The sequence below is a fragment of the Aethalodelphis obliquidens genome, unplaced genomic scaffold (genome assembly GCF_003676395.1).
Source record: "Aethalodelphis obliquidens isolate GAN/ISIS:26980383/991018 unplaced genomic scaffold, ASM367639v1 scaffold81, whole genome shotgun sequence".
Classification (NCBI taxonomy): Eukaryota; Metazoa; Chordata; class Mammalia; order Artiodactyla; family Delphinidae; genus Aethalodelphis; species Aethalodelphis obliquidens.
The window spans coordinates 842,572-858,036 of record NW_020838025.1 but is presented as its reverse complement, the minus strand read 5'-3'; the positions used below and the strand labels follow the sequence as shown (position 1 = coordinate 858,036).

The following is a 15,465-nucleotide window of genomic DNA, read 5'->3' as shown; positions in this document are numbered from 1 at the left end:
AACAGATGCCAATGAAATCATGACGACCCAAAACCTATGGGATGCAGCAAAAGCAGTTCTAAGAGGGAAGTTTATAGCAATACAATCCTACCTCAAGAAACAAGAAATATCTCAAATAAACAACCTAACTTTACACCTAAAGCAATTAGAGAAAGAAGGACAAAAACCCCCAAGTTAGCTGAAGGAAAGAAATCATAAAGATCAGATCAGAAATAAATGAAAAAGAATGAAGGAAAGGAGAGCAAAGATCAATAAAACTAAAAGCTGGTTCTTTGAGAAGATAAACAAAATTGATAAACCATTAGCCAGACTCATCAAGAAAAAAAAGGGAGAAGACCCAAATAAATAGAATTAGGAATGAAAAAGGAGAAGTAACAACTGAGACTGCAGAAATACAAAGGATCATGAGTGATTACTACAAGCAACTATATGCCAATAAAATGGACAACCTGGAAGAAATGGACAAATTCTTAGAAAAGCACAGCCATCTGAGACTGAACCAGGAAGAAATAGAAAATAAAAACAGACCAATCACAAGCACTGAAATTGAAACTGTGATTAAAAATCTTCCAACAGGGCTTCCCTGGTGGTGCAGTGGTTGAGAGTCCGCCTGCCGATGCAGGGGACACGGGTTAGTGCCCTGGTCCAGGAAGATCCCACATGCTGCAGAGCGGCTGGGCCCATGAGCCACGGCCGCTGAGCCTGCGCATCTGGAGCCTGTGCTCCACAACGGGAGAGGCCATAATGGTGAGAGGCCCGCGTACCGCAAAAAAAAAAAAAAAATCTTCCAACAAAGAAAAGGCCAGGAAAGATGGCTTCACAAGTGAATTCTATCAAACATTTAGAGAAGAGCTAACACCTATCCTTCTCAAACTCTTCCAAAATATAGCAGAGGGAGGAACACTCCCAAACTCATTCTACAAGGCCACCATCCCCCTGATACCAAAATCAGACAAAGATGTCACAAAAAAGAAAACTACAGGCCAATATCACTGATGAACATGCAAAAATCGTCAATAAAACACTAGCAAACAGAATCCAACAGCACATTAAAAGGATCATACACCATGAGCAAGTGGGGTTTATCCCAGGAGTGCAAGGATTTTTCAATATATGCAAATCAATCAATATGATAAACCATGTTAACAAATTGAAGGAGAAAATTCATATGATCATCTCAATAGATGCAGAAAAATCTTTTGAGAAAATTCAACACCAATTTATGATAAAAACCCTCCAGAAAGTAGGCATAGAGTGAACCTACCTCAATATAATAAAGGTCATAAATGACAAACCCACAGCCAACATTGTTCTCAATGGTGAAAAACTGAAACCATTTCCACTAAGATCAGGAAGAAGACAAGGTTGCCCACTCTCACCACTACTATTCAACATAGTTTTGGAAGTTTTAGCCACAGCAATAAGAGAAGAAAACGAAATAAAAGGAGTCCACATCAGAAAACAAGAAGTAAAATTGTCACTGTTTGCAGATGACATGATACTATACATAGAGAATCCTAAAGATGCTACCAGAAAACTACTAGAGCTAATCAATGAATTTGGTAAAGTAGCAGGATACAAAATTAATGCACAGAAATCTCTGGCATTCCTAAACACTAATGATGAAAAATCTGAAAGAGAAATTAAGGAAACACTCCCATTTACCACTGCAACAAAGAGAATAAAATACCTAGTAATAAACCTACCTAAGGAGACAAAAGACCTGTATGCAGAAAACTATAAGACACTGGTGAAAGAAATTAAAGATGATACAAACAGATGGAGAGGTATACCATGTTCTTGGATTGGAAGAATCAACATTGTGAAAATGACTCTACTACCCAAAGCAATCTACAGATTCAATGCAATCCCTATTAAACTACCAATGGCATTTTTCACAGGACTAGAACAAAAAATTTCACAATTTGTATAGAAACACAAAAGACCCCCAATAGCCAAAGCGATCTTGAGAAAGAGAAACGGAGCTGGAGGAATCAGGCTCCCTGACTACAAAGCTATAGTAATCAAGACAGTGTGGTACTGGCACAAAACCAGAAATATAGATCAATGGAACAGGACAGAAAGCCCAGAGATAAACCCACGCACATAAGGTCACCTTATCTTTGATAAAGGAGGCAAGAATATACAATGGAGAATGGACAGCTTTTTCAAGAAATGGTGCTGGGAAAACTGGACAGCTACATGGAAAAGAATGAAATCAGAACACTCCTTAACACCATACACAAAAAAAAACTCAAAATGGATTAAAGCCTAAATGTAAGGCCAGACACTATAAAACTCTTAGAGGAAGACATAGGCAGAACACTCCATGATATCAATCTCAGCAAGATCCTTTTTGATCCACCTCCTAGAGAAATGGAAATAAAAACAAAAATAGACAAAGGGACCTAATGAAACTTAAAAGTTTTTGCACAGCAAAGGAAACCATAAACAAGGCGAAAAGACTGCCCTCAGAATGGGAGTAATATTTGGAAATGAAGCAACTGACAAAGATTTAATCTCCAAAATATACAAGCACCTTATGCAGCTCAATATCAAAAAAACAAACGACCGAATCCAAAAATGGGCGGAAGACCTAAATAGACATTTCTCCAAAGAAGATATACAGATCGCCAACAGACACATGAAAGAATGCTCAACATCACTAATCATTAGAGAAATGCAAATCAAAACTACAATGAGGGATCACCTCACACCAGTCAGCATGGCCATCATCAAAAAATCTACAAACAATAAAGGCTGGAGAGGGTGTGGAGAAAAGGGAACACTCTTGCACTGCTGGTGGGAATGTGAATTGGTACAGCCACTATGGAGAACAGTATGGAGATTCCTTAAAATCTAAAAATGGAACTATCATAATACCCAGCAATCCCACTCCTGGCATATACCCTGAGAAAACCATAATTCAAAAGGGTCATGTACCACAATGTTCATTGCAGCTCTATTTACAATAGCCAGGAAATGGAAGCAACATAAGTGTCCATTGACAGATGAATGGATAAAGAAGATATGGCACATGTATACAATGGAATATTACTCAGCCATAAAAAGAAATGAAACTCAGTTATTTGTAGTGAGGTGGATGGATCTAGAGACTGTCATACAGAGTGAAGTAAGTCAGATAGAGAAAAACCAATTCTGTATGCTAACACAATCTATATGGAATCTAAAAAAAAAATGGTTCTGAAGAACCTAGGGGCAGGACAGGAATCAAGATGCAGACATAGAGAAAGGACTGCAGGACATGGGGAGGGGGAAGGGTAAGCTGGGAGGAAGTGGGAGAGTGGCATGGACATATATTCACTAACAAATGTAAAATAGATAGCTAGTGGGAAGCAGCTGCATAGCACAGGGAGATCAGCTCGGTGCTTTGTGTCCACCTAGTGGGGTGGGATTGGGAGGATAGGAGGGAGACGCAAGGGGGAGGGGATATGGGGATATATGTATACGTATAGCTGATTCACTTTGTTATACAGCAGAAACTAACACTCCATTGTAAAGCAATTATATTCTAATAAAGATGTTTAAAAAACAAAGAACCTGCTGTATAAAAAAATAAAGAAATAAAATTTAAAACAAAAAAAAAGACTAATAGCCAAGCTATGTGAATAGTAGAGTTGCAAAAGGACTACCTGTTTACTGGTAGTTGGATAAACATTTGCCCCAAAACCTGTTTTGGACACTTGTGTAAACTTTTCAGGTGAAGAAAAAATATAAAACCTACAAGTTTACTAATTTGAAATAAGTTTTGAGAGTCTAGTCTGAATTTACACAGATTACTTGAGGTTAAAATAGAGGCTCGTCTCAAAGATCCTGTTTGGCTCTGCCAATTCCAAAATAGATAGAATTTGACTGAAAATGTAGAATTAAAAAATTTTTAAAAGACACTTTGAAATAAAACTTAATATTATGGAAATTAATTGAGTTAAGTGAAGATAACCTTGGAGTTGGATGAATGAAATAAGCAACGGATAATTCTTTTGCATGCTGTCATATTTGGTATTACTTTTAATTTAAGAGGAATAACAACCTTTACTGTACCTGACGAGGGGTTCTTTCTGATTTACTCCTACACCATTCCCAGTCTGAAAGGTCTGGTTTCTGACTCTCCTCATGAGAAAGTCTTCTTTCTGGCCCTTCCAAAAGGGTGGTTTCATCATATTTAATATCACCTTCTGTTTTTTCAGAGAGCAGTGGATCAACACCCTTTTCATTGTGGGAATCCTGTTTAGCATCTATAATATCAGTGTTTGTGCATTTGTTGATGCCTTTTAGTGTGGAGCTGTCCAGAGAGGGCGTGGTGCTGATTTCCACCTTTATGGCATTGAATACATTATGAGAGTCTCTCTGAGAGTCTTTTGTAGTTTTGCACTCATAGTTCATGGGATTGTGATAGGATGTTGAATTTTCATCATCATCATAGTAATCTTCATGTGCTATTTTATAAATTCCATAACTTCGTTGAAATGATAGATTGAATTCAAAGCATCTCCTCTTGGCTATGTAAAAACAAAAACAAAATTCCATGATTAGGAAGATAGATATAAACAGTGCTTGGATATGCAAAATGAATAAAAATAGGAAAGTGAATTCAACCTGATTAGTTGAATTATCTTCGTTTACTTCTTGTCAATTATGCAAAGCAACTGTGCCTCACAAATTCAACCATCTTATCACTCTGGGCCTAACTGTTCTCACTTACACAATGGAAGGCTTGAAATACATACAACCCCAGAACACTGAAGTCTTTAAAGAAATTTTATGTAAAATATTGATCCATAAATTAGAATAGTCTCATATCCACTCAGTTTTAGTTTTAGCTCTATCAGTCTACCAATTATCTCTACATTTCTTTACTTGGGGATAAAATACATTGTTTATAAATTTTATTTTGCTACAACTTAATTATTAAAAAGCTCTTAATATTACTGGAGATATTCTGCTGGCAATACCAACAACGATATAACTGCTTTAAATATTTTGATGTATACCATTCCTGACATTTATATGTTTATAAATGCATACAGTAAAAATTAGATAATGCTACAATACAGTTTTTAAACTTTTAAAAATAATATGTACATTTCTGAATAAATTTGAAATGAATTTTAAAGAAGAGTATATAGACATATTTCTGTGAACTGAAGCACTTTACAACATGTATATACCTGATTAACTACAAGAGCAGTTTAGCAGGAACACATAAAACTTTCCATGGTTTAAATCAGGCGAAATATGATGGTATCTTACATATAGCACTACTATTTGGTGAATACTGTATAAAGTCTTAGTAGAATAACACATGAGAATGTGACAGAAGTGATACAATTGTTGTATGTGAACGTCATTAAATACTAGATAATTTTTGTGTATTAAGAATTAAGCTATATCAAGATGGTAGACAAAATGCAATGTAATGTTTTGATTTTCATCTTTCAAACATGGCTCATTTCAAAACTTTTTTTCTACTTGGATAGTTCTGTGTTTTATTAGCTCACATTTAGCTATCCTTGGTGGAAAAATTTATTAAAAACTATAAAATTTCTATGAGAACAGGTAAAATTTGATTCATTTTACAATACAACCTCATGTCATTCATATGCTGATTCTATTACTGAAATAGTCTCAGAACTGAAGATTTACAAACCAATTCTGCTGACTGAAAGAGAATTTATAGGTATCACTCATTATTTGAGCCAAAACATTCATTGAGCCAGGATACAAACAAAAATTTCTATTCAAAGAAAATGGAAAAGTAGAAACAGATGTTAACATTATATACTATTTCATTTACAGTACTACTTAACTTTTTCTAGTAATATAGTCCAGTAAAATTAAATTAGAATTTTTAAGTTACTTTAATAGTGTGAAAGCTGAAGGAACTAAAAGGACGTTTTAGTTATTGTTGGGTTTCCTTTTTCTCTAAAAAAAAGTTATAAAGTGACAAGTGGTCAATTCAAGCATATTAAGCAAACAAAAACTGTCATAAAATCCCAATTTTATCATATAAATGGATATCTATGGCTATGTATTTTATTATCTGTGTATTATAACTATGAAATATATAAAACAAAAGTGAGTAAGGTTTTTAAAGAACTGTGCAGAATGTGTCGGTGGAAAATCTCCTTCCACATCACTGGGTGCAAGAAGCAGTCTGAGGTAGGCTATGAGAAGGAAGTGTGATTGAGAAAGATACAGTGGAGAACTAGAGCATTCCAGGGACAGTTATGCACAAAGGTCATGACATTTAACAAAACAACAACCCTACATAATAAAAGGCATATTGGTTCTATTTTGCATTTGAGAAAACTGGGGCTGATAGAAGAAACCTACCTAAGATTACTTACCTGGTAAAGAGATTTTAATTTAAAGCTGACTCCAGAATTGAAGTCATTAACCTCTATGTGAAATTGCTTTACTGCTAATCAGATCCATGAAATATGTTAATGGAAGCAGAATGTCCCTGATGTGCTATCTTTGAGTTAAGGGAAGTACATTAATTATGAAATGTAACCAATAGAAACACTTCTTGTTATTGACTTTTCCTTAACACTAGAGGTAAATTCTGACTAACCAATGAAGGTAATAGGCTATAACAACAAAACAGAGTTGACAATATTTGACTAGTAACTTACAAGAAACTTAGAGGAATAGAGTCAGGGTCTTTTGAAGTCTATAGTACACTTATGAAAAATAAGTATAATGTTACATTTGCTCTGAAAAGCAAAACCCTGGATAAGGCATGAAATAGCTCTAGTCTTCTGCTTTTAATCACATCTTACTAATGACAATTTTAGACATAAGTAATTATATCAGCTTATAAATATACATAATTCTTCAGAGTAACATGTCAGCAGATACTTTGACTTTGTCAAAAAACAGAAGCTGAAAATCTGATTTTTATAGAAAATATTTTATTTTAACTGTTTATTTAATTTAAAAAAGAACGCATCATGTCATGCAAACCAAATGGGTCTGAAAGCCATATTCAATCCATACGTCTACCACCTCAGACCTCTGTGTTAAAACCAGCTTTTTTAAACAACTTTTGTTTTGAGACACTAGTAATACAGATTATTGTTGAAAACAGGAGAGAACTATTATTTCTGGAAATTATTTTCCATTACTGACATTCATATTCTGGCTGCATGTCTCTCAGTATCCATACAGTGAAGCTGAGATGTAGAATTATGCTTACATCACCAAAATGAACCTACGGTAAATATGAGTTAGGAAAAAATAGTTTCCTTTTCTTGCTTCTGGAGTTCCCAGCAAAAGAATGTAAAAGGGGGATATTAATTTGTTAAGGAGAAAAAGCTTAAATGTGACACTGGAGCCATCAAAGTACTATAACTACATAGAATCAAAGTACTATAACTGATCAAGCACCTGCCCACCAGAGGATGAGCCATCTTTGGAGTTTCAAAATTCTGTTTTTGTGTCATCCTAGCAATAGGAAAATTTATGGTGGGTCCTCAGACAAGGAAAGTACATCATTCTTATAATTTTTCTGTGGCAGAGCCTAGGATCAAGTGAGAGAGTGCCATGGACATATATTCACTACCAAATGTAAAATAGCTAGCTAGTGGGAAGCAGCCACAGCACAGGGAGATCAGCTCAGTGCTTTGTGACCACCTAGAAGGGTGGCATAGGGAGGGTGGGAGGGAGACGCAAGAGGGAGGAGATATGGGGATATATGTATATGTATAGCTGATTCACTTTGTTATAAAGCAGAAACTAACACACCATTGTAAAGCAATTATACCCCAATAAAGATGTAAAAAAAAAAAAAAAGAGAGAATGGAGCCATTTTAAACTAACGTTTCTCACAACATTTTATTTTCGAAGCCATGCCTCTCTAAGCTCACATTTCAACACCTTCCCTGAAATTTTAAAATGAATACAAATAAGGGCAACGATAATTTTAGAGGAAAAATATTATTTTGATCTTGAAAGGCATGGTTCTAATTTCAAACATGAGATATTGGCAGGATTATTGATTCTGCTAGTCTGCTGTAGTTTCTTCTATTTTGTGCAGTATAAGACAGAAGCGCTTCCTAGACCATTTATAGTGATAGATCTGTTGCATTGCTTTGTTTTCAGCTCTGATAAAGGTGCCCTTCAGTTCTTAAAAATGACTGCCCTAAACTCTTCTTGTCTCTCTCACAATTTTAAATACTATAAGATGGGGTTAGTTCATTAATTTAGTGACAAAATATTAATGTTTGATAGAATGGTAGAACTTTCAGGCTTGTAAGTGATTTTTACATGTTCTATGTTCTTCTATGTGGTTCAAAAAGATTTATTATTAATTTTCTGTGTCACTGTTGCTCTGGATATTAATATCCAAAAGCACATAATTATCACAAGTTCCATGGTTATTTTATTTTAAGGGCATAGATGAATTTGGCATCTATTAACAATAAAACTTCATGGCATCCTTAACACTAAAAAAATCTTCTGGTCATTTGAAAATTATCTAGACATTAAATGTCATGAATACATGGAAAATGACCAGTTCATGACTATTTAATGTTTATAAAATAAACCTGTTGAAGAACTGATTGCAGAATATTCTTTAATAGTCTCCAGTTTTCATAGCCCTAAAATAGTCTAAGATGGACTGTTTTTATTTATTCTTTCTTCTCTGTTAAAGAATAATATACTTGCTTATTCTGAGCAAAGGACAATTAATGGAACAGTTAATTCAGCATACACTAATGCAGTCTTGGATTTATTAAATGGTAGAACATCCTATCTTTTGTCTGGAATGACAAAAAAATATCCTTTTCCTTATGGAAGAGTCAAAATATACAGGTCATTCTTCAACTTTTCCTGTCTCAGAATAGGAACAATTACACTCTAGTGAGTTTTATAATTGACCGCACTCTTGGTCTAGAGGTACTCTTTAGAACATAGTTGGTTTTTTGTTTTGGTTTGTTTGTTTGTTTTAAGTAACTGGCATGGCTAGATTCATACATGAACATACATTGACAAACTCTGCCACCTTTGTCCTTTTTTGAAATTATAGGTGTTTGTGGGGTTGTTTTGTGTATATATGTATGTTTTCTAAAAGCAGAGGCAAACACTTAAAATTTGTTTTGGAACTGTTTTTAGTCACTCCTATTGCTTACTCTGAAAACTTTCCAAAACCCTGGAAGAATATAAGCAGCAAACTAAAGAAAATGCATTTCTTTACTATTCCACTCAGCAATAATGAACTTTAGTATAATGAGTTTTTAACTTTTCAAAGATGCAGACTTCTCATACGTAGATTTGGGAGGGGGAGTTATTTTCTACTCTAGGCTAAGAGCTGTGGTAGATATAACACCTAAAGGCCTTTGTTGACTTCATGCTGTTTTGAATAAATTCTCTTCTTTTCTTACCTAAAATAATTATTCAATGTACAAGCAGTTCACAGAGCTGTTTTAAACTTGCCTCATTTAAAACTTACTCCAATATTGTGCTAACAATTGTTTCACATTATAATTTCTTCCATTTACCACTTCATTTGTCCTTGGACTCTTCATCCCCTACTAAGGCAACTCTCTCAACAGACCACCTTTCTGTATTTGACCATAGGCATATTGTCCCAACCTCTGCACTGTTCAGGACTTACGTTTTTTCCCATCAGACGTCACTGCATATGTGTTCTGCTTGCAGTTGATGATGCAGCCACAGGGCAAGTGTGTCCAGTGTTTGGACAAGACAAACACTGGAGTTACAGTGGTGGCCAGGAGGGTTAGCAGAAAGCTGAGCGTCTCAAAGGGAAGGCTCTGAAACCCCACGACGTGCTGGACCACCATGTGGATCTGCAAAAGCAGAGAGCTTCAGACCTATCCTAGGATAACATTTTCCATTTTGCCAAGCCTTTCCCTCAAGCATGCTGCCCCAGCTCCCTCCTCCAGGGCCCTTTCCTGTCTGAGAGCCAGAAGCTCTATTCCTGGGCTGGCATCCTCAGTTTGGGTGATGGACTGGGAATCCTTGGGAGGAGGCCCGCTGCTCCAGACTGCACAGGCTTTGAGGGTTTCCACTCTTGACAGCCTGGTCTGTGCTAGCTGCCAGCTCAAGTTTCCACTGGGGAAACACAGTCACAATACAGAAAATGCTATCCCAGAAAACAGGCAAGCATGTGTGAAACCTGTACCTGGTACTCCAGATGTCCTTTGTCACATCCCTGGCCCCTCACCTCTGCCAGGTTATGCTTGTCACACTAGGGCACCACCTGCCACCTCTCAGCTGGGCTCTTTCCTGGAGGCTTGAACAAAAGCCTGTTTTCTCTACTTTCTGCTGTCTCTACTCCTGACCACGCCTCTCCTGTCTCCCTGCTGGGGATGGGCGGTGTCCTTACTAGGGAGGAATGGAGCAGAGAGAAGGGCATGACAGAGGATTGGGGGCAAAAACCCTCTTTACTGAATACTCCCAGATATCGCTACGAGAGAAAAGGACACCCTTGACCATGAGAGATCTCAGAAAACTAAGTCTCTCGCGCCTGAAAGCGCTCCCCATACTCCTCCCCAGTTTTTTCTTTTTTTTTTTTTTTTTTTGGCACGCGGGCCTCTCACTGCTGTGGCCCCTCCCGTTCCGGAGCACAGGCTCCGGACGCGCAGGGACCGGGGCACGAATCCGCACCCCCCGCACTGGCAGGCGGACTCCCAACCACTGCTCCACCAGGGAAGCCCCTCCTCCCCAGTTTTGAACCGAGAAGCACTTAGCAGCAAAGGCTTCGCGGCTGCTAGTCCTACCCATGAACTGCCTTCCTCCAAGTGCTTCTCTAAAACCAAGCGAGATACATTCGTAAGCGGACTTAATGCACGTCTCTGGGTGACCCTCCAAACCGGGGAGGGTGGTCTCAACACGCACTCATACTGCCTGGCACACCCCCCCGCGCGCTGTGAGCAACCGCACTTTTACCATCATGGGTAGCCAAAGGGTGACTTTTGTCATCGCTAAGATCAAAGAAAAGCGCTTCTGCGCTACGCTCACGGTGAAGCTCCTGGTGCCATAGAGAGTCCCCCGGTCCTCACGCCTGCAGGCTCCAGCCACAGCGGTAGCACCGCGCCCCGGCCCCAGCCCTGCCCTCGCGGGCAGACCCGGTCCAAACACGGTGTCCGAGCTCGGGGAGCATCCTCCCGAGCACCGCAGGGCCGGGCCCGGAGCATCATCTGGGGACGGGGAAAGCACTCTCCCCCGCGTTGAAGGGGTCCCTGGAGTGGAAGCTCCGCGGGAAATTTCCTGGTAGTTGGCGTGGAGTCTTGGTGGCTCCTCCGAACACAGCAACTGGTGAGTGAGGGGGACCGAGAGGCCGGCGAGGAGTCCGAAGGCCGAAGTGTACACAGCGAAAAGTAGCAGCACGTAGGAGCTGGAGCAGTCGGCCAGGCAGCCCCAAGGCGTGCGTACAAAGGCGCCCCAGCCGCACAGAGGAAGCGCGGAGAGCAGCAGACTGGCTGCCCACACCGTCAGCGCCACGCCGAGCACCTGGCCGGATCTTCTGGAGGCTGCCTGGCTCCCCACAGCCCTGTGCATCGTGTAAAAGTTGTAGGAGACTAAGAGAGTCGCCTTCAAGTTGCTCGAGAGGCCCTGGCATAAATATAGTAAGGCAGAGGTGGTGCACAGAGACTGGAAGTAGTCAGAGACCTCATTTGGCCACTGCAAAAACATGAAGATGGTCACCGACAAGACGCTCATGAGATCATCCCCAGACCAGGAAGCCACAAGCATGGACACAACAGTTCTGTTCCGCGTTTTCATTAGGGAAACTAGTGAATAAATGCTGCCTGCCAGGGCTGCGAGAGTCATTAAGCATGTCAGGCAAAAAAGATATATATTCACGGTTCCTGGCGGATTTAAAAGATCTGTCGAATTATGATTTTCTTTCCACAGGCTAGAGTCATTTGTTGATAAGTTACTGAGAAATACAGACATTATCCTTGGTCAATATTTAATTTCTTTTTCAATGAGTCTATAAATATTCTCAAAATTAAGCATGGCTGTTAGTTGCAAATCAGATCTCATTATCTCCTACCAAGTTTCCCTCAAGATGTTCACCAGTCAGTCCTGGCAGAAAATGGACAACTCTCCTTTAGATCTGACTCAACCCATATTTTAAAATTGGGTTCCACTTAAAGCAGCAATAAGAAACTTTTCAACATTTCAATTAAAAACAGACAAACCAAAAACTCCCTCCTGAAACCAGCACGTTTCAGGCATGAAAGCAAAACCTCCTCAAGTAGATTGAAAAACAATGATGTGTGGGTCCTTTCGGGTCCTTCTTATGGAGCAAAGCAGCTTTGGCTTGAGGTAATCAAACTCTATTCAGTTTTTAAGAGCAGTAAAATGATGCATTTGGTTCCAGAGCTGGATTCAAAGGCAGAGAGCTTTTCAGGCAGTTTTCAGCTTTGCCGGTTCAGAGACAGAGAGACAGAGAGAAAATGAGAGAGAGAGTGAGTCACTGAGCACAGCTCCCCATCGGAACCGCTGTGTTCTTCAATCAGCCTGTGATCCTCAGAGCTGCAGGAAGGAGGAGTCAGCTCCAAGCAGGAGAGAAGCAGGAACAAAAGGGAGGGGAGTCCAGTGTGTGAGCGAAATGATGTACATCTCCTCAGCCTGCCTTATTCGGAGCAAGAGACAATGTTTTTGCTAAGCCTTCCCCTTCGGTTTTGACATATAAAACTAACCCAAATACTTGCTCAGGCTTGATGTGAATGACAGATAACTGCTTTGAGAGTCCAAGCTACTCTACTAAGGGGCTGCTTTTACTCTTATCTAGACCTCTCTGTTCCATAATCCACTGCAGGAAGAATATCATCAATGCCATTTTTAAGAAAATAGGAGGTACCAGCTTTGTTTGTTTTAAAAATATGTATTGTACTTACTAATAAGAATGTCATTATGGTCCTCACCACACTAAAGATTTTGCAGAATCTTTGGGTGGAGCCGTTCTAACTTTAGCCATGTAACTATTTTATGTCAATGTCATAAAGTAAGCAAGCTTCCATTTGAATAAATAATATTTCTAGTTGTTAAAGTCAGATGGCATTATATAGGGAGTAAAAAGGAAGTTATCTCACAAAAACATTTTTAACCAGAGTATTGGGGTGTTTTGTACAACAATTGAGTCTCTGAACTCATTTTTTAAACTAATTAATTAATTAATTAACATCTTTATTGGGGTATAATTGCTTTACAATGGTGTGTTAGTTTCTGCTTTATAACAAAGTGAATCAGCTATACATATACATATATCCCCATATCTCCTTCCTCTTGTGTCTCCCTCCCACCTCGTTGGTTTTGCAAGATGAGTGGTTTAGCAAAGAAGTAACAGACAGCAATAGTTCTGGTCAAGCATTTCCCAGGATGCTTTGGGGGTAGTATTCCTCCTCAGCTCAGCATCATGACCTGAGGGCTGTCTTTCCACACACAGTGCTGGAGTCTGAAGGAAAGCAGGGAAAGGGAAAGGAGAACATTCATTTGGTAATGGTCTAAGTACATGGAAGTGGCAATAGAACTCTGAACATTCCTTTCATTTTAGAGGTAACTGAAGCTACATTTTGAACCTGAATCTGTTCAAGGGAAAAGTAATTGTATTAGTCATTGCCAGCCATAACCTTCAATAAACAGTGGGCCCTTCACTTATCTTGACATTGTTTGATTTCCCCTTCACTCAGCCACCTGTGACAGCTAGCTCAGCACTCTGGCTCTTCCTACTGATAGTAATAGACCTTGCAGCGTAGTGTGATTAAGAAGGCTCTGGGTTACCTTTCCATATGGTATTTAACCCTGGAGTTTTAGTGGGGTTGGACAATACGTATCACATTGTTCAAATGCAATGAGTGGAAATAAATAACGGCTGTCACAATACCACTTGAGGCTTGGGGACATTCCTTCTGTCATTACCATCATCTCTGGGTTTTCTATTAAATATATTTTTGAAAAGGGACAGGACACCTAACCACCATGCTGCCCTTGTCTCTACGATATGACAGAAGGGGCAAGAGTGTTAGTACATTTCCAAAGGTTGGTGGTGGAATTGCAGCCAGCAGGGAGCTAGGAGAGAAATCTGAATTTGATTCCAAACTGTGCTACTGCTGTCTGTGTAAACTTGGGCAAAAATTCTTATACTTTCTCTGGGTATCTGTTTCCACATCTGTAAAATAAGGGGACTTGACTGGATTATTTTTAGGTCCTTTCAAGTTCTAAAATTGAATGATATAATTTTTAAATAGTTCAGGTTAACTTTATCTTAATTTTCTTTTCTGCCTACTTCACAATAATCAATATTGAATTGATGCTTGGGTTCTCCATGCTTTCTCTTTCCCTGCTGTGATGACATAGAGGCCCTTGTCAATATGAAGAAGATATAAGATTCAAGCAGCCTGGAATGTTAGGCCAACTGAAGGATCATGGCTGCCCGGGAGGGCTGTGAGAACCTATAGTAAGTTTTATGTGTGTAAGAAGTAAAGTTTGTTGTGTAAGTCACTGTGTTTTGGGGGTTGATTGTTATTGGATGGTAACTCAGCTCATCCTAATATGGTTAGGTATAGAGTTGCCCCAACAGTTAGTAAGTGGTAGAGCCAGTTTTTAAAATTGTAGCCTGGCTTTGCATTCTTAATCACAACACACACACATTTTCTAATTGCCCCCTCTTAGCACTTCATGATTGAGAACACTTCCAAGGAATGTTGACAATTATAAAGTTTTGTTTCTGTTTTTCTTTCTCAGAAAGCATGTTTGAAATATCTCATTTTTCAAAGTTGTAGTTTATAAACAACCTTTTACCAAACTTTATGTTTTATAATATATATAATATATATATACATACATTGTGTATATATATAATAAATATGTATATTATACATGAGTTTTTTGAAAGTTGTAAGCCTTCCCCTTAGCCATAATCTCATTTTCTTTGCAATATCCTCCTGAGCTAAAAAAAAAAAAAAAAAAAAAGAATCACCCTAAATGCCTTTCAAGTAACCAGGGTAACATTTAGGAGTCTGGGGAGAAAGATTTCTAAGAAGCCCTTTTGAGCCTTAGATTTACTCAGTTCTTGTGAATTAGCCTTGCTCCTCTTGTCTCATTTATGATAAATCTTTAAATCTTCAATTATTGAAAATCCTGTCTGCAAATTACTTAATAATGCAAATTTAAATTGATTTAAATTGACATTATGATTACACCAGAACAGGTTAAGTGAAGATGTTATTTATTGTCCCACTGCTGCTTTGGTTACTTTGAAACATATAGCATTAGAGACTATAAAACAACCTAGAGAGAATTTCATGGAAAAAATTTTGTTAGGCTTTCAGTTTACGAAGTCCTTGATGTGACTGTACCTTTGCAAAGAACTGCAGGCAACTCATTTTTCTAAAAGTCTACATTATATCTGAAAATCCTCAAAAAGTAGGTAAGAGCATAAAAAATTCTGGACTGAATATGGTTAAA

The 15,465-nt window shown here is 38.5% G+C and overlaps 1 protein-coding gene across 1 annotated transcript in view; it reads right to left on the bottom strand.

Moving 5' to 3' along the window:
- Positions 1-11,946, bottom strand: part of GPR149 (G protein-coupled receptor 149) — a 70,135-nt gene extending 58,189 nt beyond the window's left edge. Inside the window, exons 1-3 of the mRNA XM_027092835.1 lie at positions 10,936-11,946; positions 9,641-9,833; positions 4,063-4,520 (exon numbers count right to left, since the gene is read on the bottom strand). Of these exons, the coding sequence (XP_026948636.1) occupies positions 4,063-4,520; positions 9,641-9,833; positions 10,936-11,946 (1,662 nt within the window). The remainder of the gene's footprint in view (positions 1-4,062; positions 4,521-9,640; positions 9,834-10,935) is intronic.
- Between the last annotated feature and the right edge of the window lie 3,519 nt (positions 11,947-15,465).